Below are 22,649 nucleotides of genomic sequence, written 5' to 3'. Positions count from 1 at the left end.
TAGACAGAAAGGGGGTGTGCTGTCCATCTTGTTTTGTCTTTGGAAATTGTAAAGTATGCAATTTTGTGATATTTTGATAATCACTGTTGTTTTAATGATAGTAAAAGTTTTTAAAGTATCAGTCAGTAGAATATATCTGTTTACTACTGAAAATATGAAAAGTTCAAACATTTCTTTATTAATTTATATTGTCTGTATACAACTGCTTCTCCTGCCTTAGCAAGATAGTGTTAGGAAACGATGGACTGTGGCTTCATTTGCATATATCCACTGTCATGTATGGTGTACTGAAAACAGCACCGTTCATCTACAGCCAAACCCTAACAGCCGAACCTTATCTTCTTCATATGCCTTGGTTCATTCCTTTGATCCAATTCACTTTATACCATACATGGGTTTACACTCCTGAATGCTCAGGCCCTGAGACCTGAAAACTCTTTTCACTCCATCCTTCGATTTCCTTCATTGTCCCCTCCCTTCCCTTTCCTCACTCCTTTTCTGACAAGTGGATCTATTTAGTCTGCCTACCTTCCATTATCCTCTCCTTTTTGTCAAAATCATGTATAGATTTATTTGATTAGCAACAGCTGCCTAACCAAGCTAACACTATTGATCATCACTTATTGTAGAGTTTAATAGTACCTACAAAAATTAGGAAAAGAAAGTATGTATGCAATGCCTAATGTGAAACATAGACAATATACAACATTTACAGACACCTGTGGAGCCCTGATTAATTTCTACATTCTTCTGCTTTATTCTTTTTGCCTGAGGTGCATTTGATGGGAGTATGTTTTGCCCATGCCATGTCAGTCATAATAGAAAAAAAATGCGCTGCATTATACAGAACAATAGTAGTATCATATAACAAACACCAGAGTAACATGAGAACAAAATATATTACTCCTAGTAGTTGAATTACCTCACTTCAACTTTTTTCTAAATTTTGCTGGATGGAAAGCAAAATTTTATTTTTCTTATAATTGTTTACCATTTACTGCTTTAGCAGTGTAGCATCAGGAAAAGACAAAGAACAATTTCATTTGTCCACATTTCCACTTGAGCTGTTATGTATAATGCACCAAAAGTAGAGCCCCCATTCACAGCCATGTTCTGCAGACTGTTCATATGCCTTGGTTCAGCTCAGAACTTCAGTTCAGAACTTGCCTCCTGTATACTACATTGCTCCATTTATCTGTATCCTATGAATGCCTTTCACTTTACTAAATGTTCAGGCCCCAATAACTCAAGGTCTGTTTCAATTTATCCTTCCATCTCCCTTTTGGTCTTCAAGAGCCGATAACCTGATGGAAAACCAGCTATATTCCGAAAAAAAGACAAAGATAATAATGCCAAAACCTCTCATGAAGTTACAGAGACAGATTACAGACCAGTCCAGTTGCAGACATAGAGAAAAAGGCTTACATAACACCAGTACAAAAAGCAGATCCAAATTCATACGAAAACAGTACACTCCAGTCAGTCTAACATCACATGTACTATGAGTAGAGTATACAAAAGAGTGATAAAGAAACACATTCTTGAAAATGTTGTCAGCAACGATGAAGGAAAGCATAGACTTGCACCTGATAAAAGTACACAGATGCAAATGCAAGTTCATTATAATGATATACTGTATATGAAACTATAATGTAGGAAGGAGATGAGACACAATTTCTTTGGAATTTTCAAATGCATTTGACAGCAACACATTATCTATGCGTGCATAGTGCCATTGTACAAAGGCAAAGGGGATAAGAGTGAGTGCTCAAATTACAGAGGTATAAGTTTGTTGAGTATTCCTGGTAAATTATATGGGAGGGTATTGATTGAGAGGGTGAAGGCATGTACAGAGCATCAGATTGGGGAAGAGCAGTGTGGTTTCAGAAGTGGTAGAGGATGTGTGGATCAGGTGTTTGCTTTGAAGAATGTATGTGAGAAATACTTAGAAAAGCAAATGGATTTGTATGTAGCATTTATGGATCTGGAGAAGGCATATGATAGAGTTGATAGAGATGCTCTGTGGAAGGTATTAAGATTATATGGTGTGGGAGGCAAGTTGTTAGAAGCAGTGAAAAGTTTTTATCGAGGATGTAAGGCATGTGTACGTGTAGGAAGAGAGGAAAGTGATTGGTTCTCAGTGAATGTAGGTTTGCGGCAGGGGTGTGTGATGTCTCCATGGTTGTTTAATTTGTTTATGGATGGGGTTGTTAGGGAGGTGAATGCAAGAGTTTTGGAAAGAGGGGCAAGTATGAAGTCTGTTGGGGATGAGAGAGCTTGGGAAGTGAGTCAGTTGTTGTTCGCTGATGATACAGCGCTGGTGGCTGATTCATGTGAGAAACTGCAGAAGCTGGTGACTGAGTTTGGTAAAGTGTGTGAAGAAGAAAGTTAAGAGTAAATGTGAATAAGAGCAAGGTTATTAGGTACAGTAGGGTTGAGGGTCAAGTCAATTGGGAGGTGAGTTTGAATGGAGAAAAACTGGAGGAAGTGAAGTGTTTTAGATATCTGGGAGTGGATCTGGCAGCGGATGGAACCATGGAAGCGGAAGTGGATCATAGGGTGGGGGAGGGGGCGAAAATTCTGGGAGCCTTGAAGAATGTGTGGAAGTCGAGAACATTATCTCGGAAAGCAAAAATGGGTATGTTTGAAGGAATAGTGGTTCCAACAATGTTGTATGGTTGCGAGACGTGGGCTATGGATAGAGTTGTGCGCAGGAGGATGGATGTGCTGGAAATGAGATGTTTGAGGACTATGTGTGGTGTGAGGTGGTTTGATCAAGTAAGTAACGTAAGGGTAAGAGAGATGTGTGGAAATAAAAAGAGCGTGGTTGAGAGAGCAGAAGAGGGTGTTTTGAAATGGTTTGGGCACATGGAGAGAATGAGTGAGGAAAGATTAACCAAGAGGATATATGTGTCGGAGGGAACGAGGAGAAGAGGGAGACCAAATTGGAGGTGGAAAGATGAAGTGAAAAAGATTTTGTGTGATCGGGGCCTGAACATGCAGGAGGGTGAAAGGAGGGCAAGGAATAGAGTGAATTGGAGCGATGTGGTATACCGGGGTTGACGTGCTGTCAGTGGATTGAATCAAGGCATGTGAAGCGTCTGGGGTAAACCATGGAAAGCTGTGTAGGTATGTATATTTGCGTGTGTGGACGTATGTATATACATGTGTATGGGGGTGGGTTGGGCCATTTCTTTCGTCTGTTTCCTTGCGCTACCTCGCAAACGCGGGAGACAGCGACAAAGCAAAAAAAAAAAAAAAAAAAAACATATCTAATCATGAATTCACACTTAGAGAAGGCTTTAAGATGGAGTAAAGTCAGGTGTTTTGCAGAAGACATGAGAAGTAAGATGGCTTCAGATGTCACGAAATGCTTACATAGCAAGAAGGGTAACTGTTGCAAAGAAGTACAGGATGGTGTTGATAATACATAACCCTTCAGAGAACTTAAATGAATCAGAGGAAATATACAATTATAGTAACAAAGGAAGAATCAGGATGGTGCATGAAGTAGTAAATCAAGTACTTCTCTGAGATGATAGAACTAAAAATGGAGGATTTCAGTTATAAAAAGAAGGAATGGGGAAATTTGGATTCTCATGGAGACAGAGAGTCATAGTTTCTAAGAGTGCATAGAGGAAAATTCCTAAACTTGCCTGTCACTAGCACACAGTGATCAAAGGGACTGGTGCACCATCATTACTATATCTTATCATCACACACAGTTTCTTGGACGTTGAGAATATGAGAAATCATGTAATGATGCAGTTTATGTGGTAAATGAGATCTTAAGAGCAGCATTGATACGTGACCCAAAGTGGAAATGTAATCATGGAAATTATACTGAACTCAGTCATTTTTAAAGTAACATGAATTGGGAAATAGAGTTCAGTTGTCAAGAGCCAAGGCACTGTGATGAAAGGTTCTGTGAAACTTAAAAGCATGAATTACGAGAATGGGTACATTTAACCTCAGGTACAGAAAGAAGGGTGAAAAAAGGGGGCTGCTCAATAAGAAAATGTCATTAAGCAAAGGAGCTTAGTGATATGCTGTGTACAAGACACAGGTATCCAGTGAGCATTTGAAAGATAAGATACTGAGCAAGATATAAATACATAAGAAACGCTGAAATTTTGAGGACTATTGTGGACATGATAGGAGACAATCCAAAACTTACAAATTCACCAGGAGTAAATTGTAAGTTAAAGAACAACTAATATGGCTAAGGAATTAAAAGGAAAGTGCTGTATAGGGTGTAAAGATATGCAATAAACTGAAGGACAAGTTAAAAACTGTTTTATCTATCTATTCATATCTTTGATGCCTGTACCCTTTGGGAACTTCTTCAAGGGGTAGGCCAAGGGAAAAGTGTCTCCATAATTGTTGAGCTCTAGTGCCACCTCTTAGCCTTTAGTACCTCATCCTTAAGAGGCCACTAGCAGGGAGCAACTTTAGTACAATGTTTCAGAGGCTGCTACCTAATCTTCCTACCTACTACTTCTATTTGATTTTCCTGACTAATGTTCCAAACTACCTGATTCCCCCAGCTAATTCTCCTGCCTGCTACTTCTGTCTACTGTTCCTACCATTTTGCCAAAAAGGCAAGGCTACTGCAAAGTGCTAACCTCAGGAAAATGTAGAGATGTAAAGAATGAGATGTGTGAGTTAAGTGCTGTCAAGTGTTATTTGTGACGAGAGATTGTATGTTTGTGGACAGAATTTACTGTTGTCAAGTAAAAGATGCAATAGTTCTAACAAAAAAGAGATCAGATGGGAAGGAGGTCTTAGAGTGCATTGAAATATCTAGAAATATCTTGACCCATATAAGGCTCACAGTCTTGATGAAATATCTGTGTATGTGCTGAAGATGTGCACATATTCACCTTACAAATCATTGAATTCAATAAGTATATTGATAAGACAGTGTTTTCAAGTCAAATAATAAGTAGTATGATAGTGAGGGTATAAGGATTTTCACGAGACAAAAAGCAAACGATGAAAATGTTCAGCACATATGTATTAATTATTATATAATGCAAGAACCCCCTTCCAGGGCCTCCTGTAGCTTCAATGTTGTGTTGCAACCATCAGCAGGGAAAGAATGGACTTCTTTTAAGTGAGAGGTTCTTCAACAAGATTGCACTTTGATGGTACAACCTTGCTGAAGGTGACTTCTCATTCACATTGTAAACACAATCAAGCAAAGTCCAGTAACACTTCAGTGCATATATAAGAAGTAAAATACTTTTGTGTTGTATGGTCAACAGTTAAGCAGATGGAAATAAACAAACTGGATTGGAAACAGAAACACTTTTCAAGAAAAGTAGATGGTTTGGAGCATATGAATTTTCACAAGAGATTGAAAAATCTTGAACTCTGCAGTCTAGAAAGAAGTTAAAGGTACAAGATTATATATGCATGGCAGCTGATGAAAGACACAGAGAGTAACACCTTAAACCAGAAAGCACCTCGGCAAGGAGGATACAGAATTATCAAGTTGGGGGTGATTCCTGAGGCAAAAATTAATGAGTTTCCTACTAAAAAGCTTGAAAGATTATTTAATGCAGTACCATGAGAAATTCAAAACATTCTACAGGTGGCAACAGAAACAATTATTAGAAGATGAGAAGCATGGCTGATGTCAGTCACTAATAAACTTTGGATTGACAGTTATGGGAGGTGCATAGTGGCTGAGAAGTATAGTATTACTGTATTCAACAAGATGTATGATGTGTTTTTTATGTGCCAGCCTTGCCATCATGGCAAAGTCCTGTTTTATGTACTTATAGATAAGCACTCCTACTTGCTTCCTGCAAGTCTTTTTTTTTTCAACAATATGGCATGGATGAAACACCCTCAGTCAAAGGCCATATAAGATGAAGGAAAACAAAAACATGAGAGGTAAAGAGAGTATAACGTAATTAGAGCCTTGCAGATGTTTGTAGACCTCACTCTTAAAAGCAGAAAGGTTACGTGAAGAAGGAACAACAAAATGAGGAAAAAAATTCCAAAGCATAATTGTCAGATGGAAGAATGAGTTATTGTATCATGATGGTCAGTTCTTGAATTGCTGGTCTCTACACAGAAACTTTGGGAAGCAGTAGCCACACTTATGCCTTTTATTCAAATTTTAGGGACAGGGACACATGCAGACAGCTCACAAAAAGTGAACTAAATAATACCTATTGAAAAAAGAGAACATCACAGTGAAGAGAAAGGGGTAGTAGAAGAGAGGTGATGTGAAGAGCCCTAGAAGAAAGTGAAAATATCAATATCACAGTGTAGAGAAAGGGATAGTTGAAGAGAAGTGATGTCAGGAGAACTGATGAGACAAAAGTTAGTTCCACTCTGGTTAATAAAGAGGTGGAGGGAGAACCACCCCAGGTATGTGAGCAGCAGTTCCATCCTACATCGTATGAAACCCCAAGTAGATATGAAAAAGCTGCTCAGAAGAAAAATAATTAGGGCAAATTAACAGCAATTCTAGGTTTTGGGAAGCAGACTTTGTGATGTTGATTATGTGGCTTTCCGGCATAAAGTGGAAGTATGGTCATGTAGTTATGCCCAACATGTTTATGTTCTCATATGGTTGTTTTGTGGTGCTTTGTAAATGAATAAAGGGAAATGGATGATACTGAGACTGAGATATAAGGAGAAATTGCATTTCAGCATTATTAGATTTATTTATATTTTATCTATTTTGCTTTGTCGCTGTCTCCCTGCGTTTGCGAGGTAGTGCAAGGAAACAGACGAAAGAAATGGCCCAACCCACCCCCATACACATGTATATACATACATGTCCGCACACGCAAATATACATACCTATACATCTCAATGTACACATATATATACACACACAGACACATACATATATACCCATGCACACAATTCACACTGTCTGCCTTTATTCATTCCCATCGCCACCTCGCCACACATGGAATACCATCCCCCTCCCCCCTCATGTGTGCGAGGTAGCGCTAGGAAAAGACAACAAAGGCCCCATTCGTTCACACTCAGTCTCTAGCTGTCATGCAATAATGCCAGAAACCACAGCTCCCTTTCCACATCCAGGCCCCACAGAACTTTCCATGGTTTACCCCAGATGCTTCACATGCCCTGATTCAATCCACTGACAGCACGTCAACCCCGGTATACCACATCGATCCAATTCACTCTATTCCTTGCCCGCCTTTCACCCTCCTGCATGTTCAGGCCCCGATCACTCAAAATCTTTTTCACTCCATCTTTCCACCTCCAATTTGGTCTCCCACTTCTCCTCGTTCCCTCCACCTCCGACACATATATCCTCTTGGTCAATCTTTCCTCACTCATTCTCTCCATGTGCCCAAACCATTTCAAAACACCCTCTTCTGCTCTCTCAACCACGCTCTTTTTATTTCCACACATCTCTCTTATCCTTACATTACTTACTCGATCAAACCACCTCACACCACACATTGTCCTCAAACATCTCATTTCCAGCACATCCACCCTCCTGCGCACAACTCTATCCATAGCCCACGCCTCGCAACCATACAACATTGTTGGAACCACTATTCCTTCAAACATACCCATTTTTGCTTTCCGAGATAATGTTCTCGACTTCCACACATTCTTCAAGTCTCCCAGGATTTTCGTCCCCTCCCCCACCCTATGATTCACTTCCGCTTCCATGGTTCCATCCGCTGCTAGATCCACTCCCAGTTATCTAAAACACTTTACTTCCTCCAGTTTTTCTCCATTCAAACTTACCTCCCAATTGACTTGACCCTCAACCCTACTGTACCTAATAACCTTGCTCTTATTCACATTTACTCTTAACTTTCTTCTTTCACACACTTTACCAAACTCAGTCACCAGCTTCTGTAGTTTCTCACATGAATCAGCCACCAGCGCTGTATCATCAGCGAACAACAACTGACTCACTTCCCAATCTCTCTCATCCACAACAGACTGCATACTTGCCCCTCTTTCCAAAACTCTTGCATTCACCTCCCTAACAACCCCATCCATTAACAAATTAAACAACCATGGAGACATCACACACCCCTGCCGCAAACCTACATTCACTGAGAACCAATCACTTTCCTCTCTCCCTACACGTACACATGCCTTACATCCTCGATAAAAACTTTTCACTGCTAACAACTTGCCTCCCACACCATATATTCTTAATACCTTCCACAGAGCATCTCTATCAACTCTATCATATGCCTTCTCCAGATCCATAAATGCTACATACAAATCCATTTGTTTTTCTAAGTATTTCTCACATACATTCTTCAAAGCAAACACCTGATCCACACATATTAGATTTAACTAAATTAATTATTTACCATTTTTAGATGCTGCACAGGTCTGTATTGAGGAGATAATATGCATAGTACAGGAAAAAGAACAAGTATTTAAAGAAGGAGGGAAGGGAAAATGAGTTGAAGCAGTAAAGTGAAATCATTAGATAAGAGTGAATAGGATCAAAAGTAGAAAAGAGAGGGTCATTAACTGAGAAATGAAAGAGAGTAGGTGAAAGGACAGAATCCTGAGGAAAACCACTGTTGATAGAATAGGAGGGGGAAGTCAATCCATTAACTGTTACTGTGATGGAATGACCAGAGAAGACTGTTCATTTGGGAATAGGAAGGAGAAAACCAAAGAATTTAGAGAGCAAAGACTTTTATGCTCACCTTGTTAGATGCTGTGGGGATGACAAGGTCCAGAAAAAAGTTTTACTTATATCCCTGAGAGATCACCAGTAGACCTAGAACTGCAAAATCCATATTGTTGATCAGAAAGAAAGGAATAGAATTCTAAGGGTTTAAGAAAGTGAGAGTTATGGAGAGTTTAGGAGGCTCTGGAGATGGTAGAAGTTAGAGCAATGGGGAAATAGAAAGGATAGCAAGGTTTCTTTCCTTCTCATTTATAAATTCTCCTAGTCAGTCTTTCACAGCTAATCTTATCTAAACCATTTTGGCAAATCCTGTTCAGCTCCTTCAGTTTTACTCTGCTTACTAACACACCTCTCAATTACACAACCAACCCTCCTAACAAAACACATAGTCTCAGGATTTCATTTCTAGCATGTCCCTCCTCCTCTTTTGTTTTGCATTCAGAGTTCAAGACTTGCACTCATACAACATGGCAGGGACTACTATACCCATCTAACTGCCCTGACACAATGCATAATCCTCAGAATTTTATTTCCTACACTATTTGACCATCTTTAGGCAACAGTAATTCCTCATTGAAGATGAATTTCTGGTCATTTGCATCTTAAACAGCATGTTTTTGATCCTACAAGTGGCAAAATTTAATACAGTTTGCATAAAATTTACTTAGTCAGCATGATGGTAATATATTTAGAAAATGGAAATGATTGACTAGTGAATGCTTGAAGAGTGAGCCTTTACTTTTGATTAGATAAACTGACCCATTGCAACATTGTAGTCTGTCATAGAAATATGGAAATTATCATATATTTATAACAGTAAACATAGAGCATTTTTCTCACATGTGATGATGCTGATCCACAGACTAAAGCATAAAATAATATCTGATTGATGAATGAGGCTCACAGAGATTTTTTTTTTTTTTTTTTTTTTTTTTTTTTTTACTTTGTCGCTGTCTCCCGCGTTTGCGAGGTAGCGCAAGGAAACAGACGAAAGAAATGGCCCAACCCCCCCCCCCATACACATGTACATACACACGTCCACACACGCAAATATACATACCTACACAGCTTTCCATGGTTTACCCCAGACGCTTCACATGCCTTGATTCAATCCACTGACAGCACGTCAAACCCTGTATACCACATCGCTCCAATTCACTCTATTCCTTGCCCTCCTTTCACCCTCCTGCATGTTCAGGCCCCGATCACACAAAATCTTTTTCACTCCATCTTTCCACCTCCAATTTGGTCTCCCTCTTCTCCTCGTTCCCTCCACCTCCGACACATATATCCTCTTGGTCAATCTTTCCTCACTCATTCTCTCCATGTGCCCAAACCATTTCAAAACACCCTCTTCTGCTCTCTCAACCACGCTCTTTTTATTTCCACACATCTCTCTTACCCTTACGTTACTTACTCGATCAAACCACCTCACACCACACATTGTCCTCAAACATCTCATTTCCAGCACATCCATCCTCCTGCGCACAACTCTATCCATAGCCCACGCCTCGCAACCATACAACATTGTTGGAACCACTATTCCTTCAAACATACCCATTTTTGCTTTCCGAGATAATGTTCTCGACTTCCACACATTTTTCAAGGCTCCCAAAATTTTCGCCCCCTCCCCCACCCTATGATCCACTTCCGCTTCCATGGTTCCATCCGCTGACAGATCCACTCCCAGATATCTAAAACACTTCACTTCCTCCAGTTTTTCTCCATTCAAACTCACCTCCCAATTGACTTGACCCTCAACCCTACTGTACCTAATAACCTTGCTCTTATTCACATTTACTCTTAACTTTCTTCTTCCACACACTTTACCAAACTCAGTCACCAGCTTCTGCAGTTTCTCACATGAATCAGCCACCAGCGCTGTATCATCAGCGAACAACAACTGACTCACTTCCCACTTATCTCACAGAGATAAGTGACTCAAATTCCCAGAATATGTGACAGAAATTTTTCTCCTCGATATTGTAGCTTTCTATCCGGCTAGCAATGTTGACAGAAGAAGCATGTTAATGAGATCCACTGCTAGAAATAGCGCTAGGTTGTAGACTGCATTTTGAAGGCCCCATGTCAGTAATTTTACTTACAGATACCTACACCAAAAACCCATGGGTTGAGAATGTGTGTGTGAGTGATGTTGTTGAAGCTGTGTGTACCTGATTCACTCCATTATATTGTTTATGGTAATGATGATAGGCAGATTGATAGACAAAAGCTAAAAATATAGGTGAATATGCTTCATGAATGTACAAAGAGTAAACTCTTAACAGTAGACCTAGATAAGCCAGGGGTTACCTTAGAATATACCCTGCACCCAGTTTGACTGTTGCTAGTTGAAAGATAGTCACTTTCAACAATATTCCAATAAAAAGCTTTCTTTTTTAAATGGCAAGACTGACTATCAAACATCCTTGGCATTATTCCTCCCTTTGTGAGTGATATGTTGAAAGTGACTGGACCTTCTCACATTTTATAGAAAATGCCATATCTATTAGTCTTTAAATGATATTGTAGCATGACCACTGCACTGTGGTGCTTTTTTTTTTTTATTACAACTGGTATATTTAATAATATTCTGCAAATAGTTGTCATGTAAGTAAAGGAAAGTCTTGCGTTCATAACTCCTTTAAAATAGTTTGATGTCATCAGCCTCATAAAAAATCACTGGTGGACCACTTGATATGGTGTGCTTGTCCAGCTGAGGGTATTAGTTTGTTCATAACCCATTGGATGCACATTATGATTTCATAGGCAGTACCAACTGGGTCCTAGTTTATGCTTCATGATTTAGAGAATATGGAAGATAGTTGGAGTAAGGGGAAATATTTTTTGATGGCAAGAGTCTGAATTTGACTGTCACATTATTGTTATAAAGCCTGAGTTGATCAGAGGCAACAAGCGCATCCAAAGGGTTGTAGTAATTCACAAAATGGCTTTCATTCATTATAGAATGCTGAAAGCTGGTTCTTTACATCTCTCGACTAACTATAATAATCTATGACTAGAAAGATGCTGCTACACTCCCTTGGCCAACACATAACAGCCTGATCAGATAGTAGAATCTGAATTGGTATTATTCCTTGTAAAATAATTGAAAAATGCAGACATAACATGTCATTTGCTGACAATATTAACCAGAAGTATAGAAAATCTTATCATAATGTGATAATGCATGTTTTTTAAAGATATTTGTATGAATTCTTGTTTTTATGATGAATAAGTTTAAATAAGAAAGTGTATTTTAATCATCCCTCATATGCAGCAACTTTGCAAACAAATTTTTTTCAGTAACTTGAAAAAAATAGAATGTAGCACTGAAGGATATAAAATAAGTACGGGTAAAAAAAAATCCCTCTAAAAGTTGTTATTGCCAACAACTGTAAATGAGATATGCTATCATGCATTTCAGAAACACTGATATATGTATTTGCTTTGAAACATGTTGAATGATGTGCTTTGTTATAAATTAATAAATTCATAATGACACCACATTTTTTATTTCATAACCCTACACAATACCTCAGAGTTCAAAGGACAAGAAATAGCTGAATTCAGTTCCCGTACACTTGTATATTCAGATATGATATGCGAAAAATATGATTTCTGACAATACTTAAAGCTAAAGCAAAGAATTCACAGACAATAAAGTAAAAGGCTAAGGGAAGTACCATATATGTAAAAAGAATGACAAGTTATTACAAGTAAAAGACAAGATATTATGTGGCAATAACAAGCTTTTTGGCTAAAATTCATCATCCAGTAAACAATGATGACAGAGCTGAGTTCATTAAGATTTAGGGTTGCTGAATAATATGCGATCAGTCTGTAACAGTAGTTCCTTCACAAAAGTAATTCTCCAGATTAGGTCAGTCTTCATATCAAACTTTTTCATTCTTGTTTGTTGTGTCTCATGTTAGCAAGGTAGTCCTAGGAACATGACTCATTTGCTCACAATCACTCTCTAGTTGTCATGTACAATGCATGAAAACCAGAAACTCCCATCCACAGCCAACCCCAACAGACCTTTCTGTGGTTTCCCCTAACAATTTCAAATGCCCTTGGTTCAGCCCAGAGACAGAAACCCAACTACCCTGTGTACCAGGTACTCTAGTTCTTATTTTGTGCATCATTTACCTCGTCCTGTATGTTCAGGCCTTGGTAACTTAAAGCATCTTTCATTTATCCTTCCATCTTAACCACAGTTTTTGCCTCCTTTTCTGATGAATTATTCTCTGAGTCAGTCTACTCACTCATCTTCTTCATATGTTCCAGTCATTTAAGCAAAACCGTGCTCAGCTCTCAAACATACTCTACACACTACTTAGCACATTTCTTTCTCAAAATGTCATTGCTTACTCAATCACTCCTCTTTCCATCACTTATTGCCCTCAGGCATTTCATTCCCAATACATCCACCATTTCCTGCACAACTGGTTTTTGGGCCAATAATTCTCATCCATAGAGTACCATCAGGATTATTATAACATCAAACATATCCATCTTAGCCCCCACAAATAGTGACCTATCTTTCCACACACTCCTCAGTGCACCCAAGGTCTTTTGTGAATGGCTGAAAGTGGTATTGCTTGATACTTAATCAAAATTGAATAATATATTTGTAGTATCATCGTTACATTCTAAGGAAGACTGAAGTATGCGTTAGAAAAAATAAAAAAAATTATCTATTACTTGAGGCAGGATAATGGATCTCTTTGCAATGGAACAAGAGCAGTTAGTTAAAAACTTAACTATAGCTTCTATAAGGGAATGGATCTTAAGTCAGGGATGAGGTCACTATTGGTGCAGAATCTCATGTTAAGAACAAACAAGCTTTCTTTTATCTTTTAGAACTATACTTAGCAAAGTTCCTACCATATCACTGAGGTCCCACAGCACAAATGTAAAGAGCCCTTTACACTGAATTTACAACAGAATGGTTCTAGAACAGGTGCTGAGATGTCCACCACAGTCACTGTTGATAACACTGGTTCCTACTCAGTGGTTCCTTTTGGTATTAGAAGAGTTAGCAAATGGGCCTATGATTAACAAAAAAATGGACTTAAGATTTCTATAGCAATTTCACAGGCACTGCCATTCTCTTAGATTTAAAGTTCACAGAAGTAGCATCAGGGTTCTACTTCATTACAGCACATTTACTGGGGATGAATATGAGATTTTATGTGAGATATGTGCTAATTTATTTTTCACAAAATTACATCTTTTTCAAAGCCATCACAATATGACCAAAGGCACTGACAGTTTTGGTTCTTAAACTGCACCCATCTGTACAAGATCTTACCTCTTGTAGCAGAGGATCTAGGAAGACTGCCTAATAAATAAGGGTCAAAACTTATTTGTTTTTGTGCTGTACCATTACCAAATGAGTTAAGACAGATCATTATTCCATTTAATGATTTTATAAAGTTGATATGATATGAATGTACCTGACTATGAATGGACACATATCTCTTTTGAGTAGAACTTTGAAAAGTTTTGATTCCTTGGCTTTAATAACCCTTCTACTGTGAATCAATTCTTATTGCCATATGCAAATATCACACATCAAGGGGAAAAAACACTATGATGCACTGTGTCATTTGGTGGATGGAGCAATAAAAGGGTTGTTTTTGAGATGTTTAGGTAAAACCCATACAGGGCTTTTTGGGTTTTATGTGATTAGAATTACTACATAAAAACAATTCAAAGTTGAATATCATTATGATAGCAATATTCAGAGGACCACCCCATCTCTTTCAACCATATCAAATGATTTAGCAAGAACTCTTTTTATCACACCTTATGTACTAGTGAAAGTGAAACTAATCATATAACATTTTCATGGATAAAATTTTGATTTCAGGAGCTGTTACTGATGAGGGTAAAAGTATAAATGATGAACCAGCTCTCAAGAAGATTAAAAGAGAAGATGACTCTGACTCCCAGTGTGAAGAACCTTTTGCACCTGAGGAGAAGGCTTCAGTGCAACAAAAGGAACTTATTACACAGAAGCCAAAAGAAAAACATAATATGGACCCAGATTTTGTACAAATAGTTGCATCAAAGGAAGAGGTACAGCTTTCAAATTGAATTAAGTATAGTTCAAGGCAAGAGATAAGAGACTTTTGGATGTTAATGTGCTGGGAGGTGCAACTGGAGGGATGTCTGATCATTATCTTGTGGAGGCGAAAGTGAAGATTTGTAGATGTTTTCAGAAAACGAGAGAATATTGGGGTGAAGAGAGTGGTGAGAGTAAGTGAGCTGGGGAAGGAGATCTGTGTGAGGAAGTACCAGGAGAGACTGAGTACAGAATGGAAAAAGGTGAGAACTAAGGATGCAAGGGGAGTGGGGGAGGAATGGGATGTATTTAGGGAAGCAGTGATGGCTTGTGCAAAAGATGCTTGTGGCATGAGAAGTGTGGGAGGTGGGCAGATTAGAAAGGGTAGTGAGTGGTGGGATGAAGAAGTAAGATTATTAGTGAAAGAGAAGAGAGAGGCATCTGGACGATTTTTGAAGGGAAATAATGCAATTGAGTGGGAGATGTATAAAAGAAAGAGGCAGGAGGTCAAGAGAAAGGTGCAAGAGGTGAAAAAGAGGGCAAATGAGAGTTGGGGTGAGAGAGTATCATTAAATTTTAGGGAGAATAAAAAGATGTTTTGGAAGGAGGTAAATAAAGTGCTTAAGACAAGGGAACAAATGGGAACATCAGTGAAGGGGGCTAACGGGGAGGTGATAACAAGTAGTGGTGAGGTGAGAAGATTGAGTGAGTATTTTGAAGGTTTGTTGAATGTGTTGCAATGGAATTTATTGAAAAAGGGGGTGACTGTGTTGTTGACTGGTTGGTAAGATTATTTAATGTATGTATGACTCATGGTGAGGTGCCTTAGGATTGGTGGAATGCTTGCATAGTGCCATTGTACAAAGGCAAAGGGGACAAAAGTGAGTGCTCAAATTACAGAGGTATAAGTTTGTTGAGTATTCCTGGTAAATTATATGGGAGGGTATTGATTGAGAGGGTGAAGGCATGTACAGAGCATCAGATTGGGGAAGAGCAGTGTGGTTTTAGAAGTGGTAAAGGTTGTGTGGATCAGGTGTTTGCTTTGAAGAATGTGTGTGAGAAATACTTAGAAAAGCAAATGGATTTTTATGTAGCATTTATGGATCTGGAGAAGGCATATGATAGAGCTGATAGAGATGCTCTTTGGAAGGTATTAAAATATATGGTGTGGGAGGCAAGTTCTTGGAAGCAGTGAAATGTTTTTATCAAGGATGTAAGGCATGTGTACGTGTAGGAAGAGGGGAAAGTGATTGGTTCTCAGTGAATGTTGGTTTGTGACAGGGGTGTGTGATGTCTCCATGGTTGTTTGATTGGTTTATGGATGGGGTTGTTAGGGAGTTGAATGCAAAAGTTTTGGAGAGAGGGGCAAGTATGCAGTCTGTTGTGGTTGAGAGAGCTTGGGAAGTGAGTCAGTTGTTGTTCGCTGATGATACAGCACTGGTGGCTGATTCAGGTGAGAAACTGCAGAAGTGGGGACTGAGTTTGGTAAAGTGTGTGAAAGAAGAAAGCTGAGAGTAAATGTGAATAAGAGCAAGGTGAAGTGTTTTAGATATCTGGGAGTGGATTTGGCAGTGGATAGAACCATGGAAGCAGAAGTGAATCATAGGGTGGGGGAGGGGGCGAAAGTTCTGGGAGCGTTGAAGAATGTGTGGAAGTTGAGAACATTATCTTGGAAAGCAAAAATGGGTATGTATGAAGGAATAGTAGTTCCAACAATGTTATATGGTTGTGAGGCGTGGGCTATAGATAGAGTTGTGCGGAGGAGGGCAGATGTGCTGGAAATGAGATGTTTGAGGACAATATGTGGTGTGAGGTGGTTTGAGATATGTGGTAATAAAAAGAGTGTGGTTGAGAGAGCAGAAGAGGGTGTTTTGAAATGGTTTGGTCACATGGAGAGAATGAGTGAGGAAAGATTGACAAAGAGGATATATGTGTCAGAAGTGGGAGACCAAACTGGAGGTGGAAAGATGGAGTGAAAAAGCTTTTGAGTGATCGGGGCCTGAACATGCAGGAGGGTGAAAGGTGTGCAAGGAATAGAGTTAATTGGAACGATGTGGTATACTGGGGTCGAGGTGCTGTCAATTGATTGAACCAGGGCATGTGAAGCGTCTGGGGTAAACCATGGAAAGTTCTGTGGGCCTGGATGTGGAAAGGGAGCTGTGGTTTCAGTGCATTATACGTGACAGCTAGAGACTGAGTGTGAACGAATGTGGCCTTTGTTGTCTTTTCCTACTGCTGCCTTGTGCACATGCGGGGGGAGGGGGTTGTTATTTCATGTGTGGCGGGGTGGTGACGGGAATAAGGGCAGACAGTATGTATATGTATATGTCTGTGTGTATATATATATATATGTATGTGTTGAGATGTATAGGTATGTATATGTGCGTTTGTGGACGTGTATGTATATACATGTGTATATGGGTTGGTTGGGCCATTCTTTTGTCTGTTTCCTTGCGCTACCTCGCTAACATGGGAAACAGCAACAAAGTATGATTAAAAAAAAATAGTATATATATATATATATATATTTTTTTTTTTCTGCTTTGTTGCTGTCTCCCGCGTTTGCGAGGTAGCGCAAGGAAACAGACGAAAGAAATGGCCCAACCCACCCCCATACACATGTATATACATACGTCCACACACGCAAATATACATACCTACCCCAGATGCTTCACATGCCTTGATTCAATCCACTGACAGCACGTCAACCCCAGTATACCACATCGCTCCAATTCACTCTATTCTTTGCCCTCCTTTCACCCTCCTGCATGTTCAGGCCCCGATCACACAAAATCTTTTTCACTCCATCTTTCCACCTCCAATTTGGTCTCCCTCTTCTCCTCGTTCCCTCTACCTCCGACACATATATCCTCTTGGTCAATCTTTCCTCACTCATTCTCTCCATGTGACCAAACCATTTCAAAACACCCTCTTCTGCTCTCTCAACCACGCTCTTTTTATTTCCACACAAATCTCTTACCCTTACATTACTTACTCGATCAAACCACCTCACACCACACATTGTCCTCAAACATCTCATTTCCAGCACATCCATCCTCCTGCGCACAACTCTATCCATAGTCCACGCCTCGCAACCATACAACATTGTTGGAACCACTATTCCTTCAAACATACCCATTTTTGCTTTCCGAGATAATGTTCTCAACTTCCACACATTCTTCAAGGCTCCCAGAATTTTCGCCCCCTCGCCCACCCTATGATCCACTTCCGCTTCCATGGTTCCATCCGCTGCCAGATCCACTCCCAGATATCTAAAACACTTCACTTCCTCCAGTTTTTCTCCATTCAAACTCACCTCCCAATTGACTTGACCCTCAACCCTACTGTACCTAATAACCTTGCTCTTATTCACATTTACTCTTAACTTTCTTCTTTCACACACTTTACCAAACTCAGTCACCAGCTTCTGCAGTTTCTCACATGAATCAGCCACCAGCGCTGTATCATCAGCGAACAACAACTGACTCACTTCCCAAGCTCTCTCATCCCCAACAGACTTCATACTTGCCCCTCTTTCCAAAACTCTTGCATTCACCTCCCTAACAACCCCATCCATAAACAAATTAAACAACCATGGAGACATCACACACCCCTGCCGCAAACCTACATTCACTGAGAACCAATCACTTTCCTCTCTTCCTACACGTACACATGCCTTACGTCCTCGATAAAAACTTTTCACTGCTTCTAACAACTTGCCTCCCACACCATATATTCTTAATACCTTCCACAGAGCATCTCTATCAACTCTATCATATACCTTCTCCAGATCCATAAATGCTACATACAAATCCATTTGCTTTTCTAAGTATTTCTCACATACATTCTTCAAAGCAAACACCTGATCCACACATTCTCTACCACTTCTAAAACCACACTGCTCTTCCCCAATCTGATGCTCTGTACATGCCTTCACCCTCTCAATCAATACCCTCCCATATAATTTGCCAGGAATACTCAACAAACTTATACCTCTGTAATTTGAGCACTCACTCTTATCCCCTTTGCCTTTGTACAATGGCACTATGCACGCATTCCGCCAATCCTCAGGCACCTCACCATGAGTCACACACACATTAAATAACCTTACCAACCAGTCAACAATACAGTCACCCCCTTTTTTAATAAATTCCACTGTCGCTGTCTCCCGCGTTTGCGAGGTAGCGCAAAGGAAACAGGCGAAAGAAATGGCCCAACCCACCCCCATACACATGTATATACATACGTCCACACACGCAAATATACATACCTACACAGCTTTCCATGGTTTACCCTAGACGCTTCACATGCCCTGATTCAATCCACTGACAGCACGTCAACCCCGGTATACCACATCGATCCAATCACTCTATTCCTTGCCCTCCTTTCACCCTCCTGCATGTTCAGGCCCCGATCACACAAAATCTTTTTCACTCCATCTTTCCACCTCCAATTTGGTCTCCCACTTCTCCTCGTCCCCTCCACCTCCGACACATATATCCTCTTGGTCAATCTTTCCTCACTCATTCTCTCCATGTGCCCAAACCATTTCAAAACACCCTCTTCTGCTCTCTCAACCACGCTCTTTTTATTTCCACACATCTCTCTTACCCTTACGTTACTTCCTTGATCAAACCACCTCACACCACACATTGTCCTCAAACATCTCATTTCCAGCACATCCATCCTCCTGCGCACAACTCTATCCATAGCCCACGCCTCGCAACCATACAACATTGTTGGAACCACTATTCCTTCAAACATACCCATTTTTGCTTTCCGAGATAATGTTCTCGACTTCCACACATTCTTCAAGGCTCCCAGGATTTTCGCCCCCTCCCCCACCCTATGATCCACTTCCACTTCCATGTTTCCATCCGCTGCCAGATCCACTCCCAGATATCTAAAACACTTTACTTCCTCCAGTTTTTCTCCATTCAAACTTACCTCCCAATTGACTTGACTCTCAACCCTACTGTACCTAATAACCTTGCTCTTATTCACATTTACTCTTAACTTTCTTCTTTCACACAGTTTACCAAACTCAGTCACCAGCTTCTGCAGTTTCTCACATGAATCAGCCACCAGCGCTGTATCATCAGCGAACAACAACTGACTCACTTCCCAAGCTCTCTCATCCCCAAGACACTTCATACTAGCCCCTCTTTCCAAAACTCTTGCATTCACCTCCTTTAACAACCCCTTCCATAAACAAATTAAACAACCATGGAGACATCACACACCCCTGCCGCAAACCTACATTCACTGAGAACCAATCACTTTCCTCTCTTCCTACACGTACACATGCCTTACATCCTCGATAAAAACTTTTCACTGCTTCTAACAACTTGCCTCCCACACTATATATTCTTAATACCTTCCACAGAGCATCTCTATCAACTCTATCATATGCCTTCTCCAGATCCATAAATGCTACATACAAATCCATTTGCTTTTCTAAGCATTTCTCACATACATTCTTCAAAGCAAACACCTGATCCACACATCCTCTACCACTTCTGAAACCACACTGCTCTTCCCCAATCTGATGCTCTGTACATGCCTTCACCCTCTCAATCAACACCCTCCCATATAATTTACCAGGAATACTCAACAAACTTATACCTCTGTAATTTGAGCACTCACTCTTATCCCCTTTGCCTTTGTACAATGGCACTATGCACGCATTCCGCCAATCCTCAGGCACCTCACCATGAGTCACACATACATTAAGTAACCTTACCAACCAGTCAATAATACAGTCACCCCCTTTTTTAATATATTCCACTGCAATACCATCCAAACCTGCTGCCTTGCCGGCTTTCATCTTCCGCAAAGCTTTTACTACCTCTTCTCTGTTTACCAAATCATTTTCCCTAACCCTCTCACTTTGCACACCACCTCGACCAAAACACCCTATATCTGCCACTCTATCATCAAACACATTCAACAAACCTTCAAAATACTCACTCCATCTCCTTCTCACATCACCACTACTTGTTATCACCTCCCCATTTGCGCCCTTCACTGAAGTTCCCATTTGCTCCATTGTCTTACGCACTTTATTTACCTCCTTCCAGAACATCTTTTAATTCTCCCTAAAATTTAATGATACTCTCTCACCCCAACTCTCATTTGCCCTCTTTTTCACCTCTTGCATCTTTCTCTTGACCTCATGTCTCTTTCTTTTATACATCTCCCAGTGATTTGCATTTTTTTCCCTACAAAAATCGTCCAAATGCCTCTCTCTTCTCTTTCACTAATAATCTTACTTCTTCATCCCACCACTCACTACCCTTTCTAATCAACCCACCTCCCACGCTTCTCATGTCACAAGCATCTTTTGCGCAAGCCATCACTGCTTCCCTAAATACATCCCATTCCTTCCCCACTCCCCTTACCTCCTTTGTTCTCAACCTTTTCCATTCTGTACTCAGTCTCTCCTGGTACTTCCTCACACAAGTCTCCTTCCCAAGCTCACTTACTCTCACCACCCTCTTCACCCCAACATTCTCTCTTCTTTTCTGAAAACCCATACAACTCTTCACTTTCGCCTCCACAAGATAATGATCAGACATCCCTCCAGTTGCACCTCTCAGCAAATTAACATCCAAAAGTCTCTCTTTCGTGCGCCTATCAATTAACATGTAATCCAATAACACTCTCTGGTCATCTCTCCTACTTACATACGTATACTTATGTATATCTCGCTTTTTAAACCAGGTATTCCCAATCACCAGTCCTTTTTCAGCACATAAATCTACAAGCTCTCACCATTTCCATTTACAACACTGAACACCCTATGTATACAATTATTCCCTCAACTGCCACATTACTCACCTTTGCATTCAAATTACCCATCACTATAACCCAGTCTTGAGCATCAAAACCACTAACACACTTGTTCAGTTGCTCCCAAGAGACTTGCCTCCCATGATCTTTTTTCTCATGCCCAGGTGCATATGCACCAATAATCACCCATCTCTCTCCATCAACTTTCAGTTTTACCCATATTAATCTAGAATTTACTTTCTTACATTCTATCACATACTCCCACAACTCCTGTTTCAGGAGTAGTGCTACTCCTTCCCTTGCTCTTGTCCTCTCACTAACCCCTGACTTTACTCCCAAGACATTACCAAACCACTCTTCCCCTTTACCCTTGAGCTTCGTTTCACTCAGAGCCAAAACATCCAGGTTCCTTTCCTCAAACATACTACCTATCCCTCCTTTTTTCACATCTTGGTTACATCCACACACATTTAGACACCCCAATCTGAGCCTACGAGGAGGATGAGCACTCCCCGCGTGACTCCTTCTTCTGTTTCCCATTTTGGAAAGTTAAAATAGAAGGAGGGGAGGATTTCTGGCCCCCTGCTCCCGTACCCTCTAGTCGCCTTCTACGACACGTGAGGATATATATATATATACATATATATATATGGGTGAACTCATTACATAAGAGTTATGTGCAAAGCAGTTTAGTTAGTTAATTTTATTAATGTACTATTCATCAGTGCTTATTAATTGAATTTCACACTCTGATGATAATCATGTTTATACAATTAACTGATACTAGGACATATACATATAGATATTTTTTCTAAGAAAAACGGAAAAGAATTTAGAAGTGTTGTAATAATACGAGTATATTATAGGAAGCTGCGATGGAGGTGGAATCTCTCCCTCACTCCCATTTCTCTATACATCTTAAATCTCTCAGTATACTCCTACAAGGCATGAACCTGTGGTGATATCCTTCACTGTCTTACTAATGTCTGGTCATCATCTGTGAGAGACTTTGTTGAATCCTGTGCTGCAGTCTTCATCATAAGTTTTAATTGGGTATGGTATTGGGGTCTTATCTCCAATCTTTCCTCCTTCACCCCACTTCCTTACATCTAGCTT

At 40.0% G+C, this 22,649-nt stretch overlaps 2 protein-coding genes across 3 annotated transcripts in view; one reads left to right on the top strand and one right to left on the bottom strand.

The window, feature by feature from the left end:
- The window catches only part of RpL27 (ribosomal protein L27), a 144,145-nt gene that overhangs the window by 61,667 nt on the left and 59,829 nt on the right, over window positions 1–22,649 (bottom strand). The window lies entirely within an intron of this gene.
- Mocs2B (Molybdenum cofactor synthesis 2B) overlaps window positions 1–22,649 on the top strand; it is a 101,765-nt gene that overhangs the window by 33,790 nt on the left and 45,326 nt on the right. For both annotated transcript variants that reach the window (XM_071686016.1, XM_071686015.1), the window contains exon 5: window positions 14,547–14,755. In XM_071686016.1, coding sequence (XP_071542117.1) covers window positions 14,547–14,755 — 209 coding nt within the window. The remainder of the gene's footprint in view (window positions 1–14,546; window positions 14,756–22,649) is intronic.

This window comes from Panulirus ornatus, chromosome 41, assembly GCF_036320965.1.
Source record: "Panulirus ornatus isolate Po-2019 chromosome 41, ASM3632096v1, whole genome shotgun sequence".
Taxonomy (NCBI): Eukaryota; Metazoa; Arthropoda; class Malacostraca; order Decapoda; family Palinuridae; genus Panulirus; species Panulirus ornatus.
This window is presented reverse-complemented; position numbering and strand designations above follow the sequence as displayed.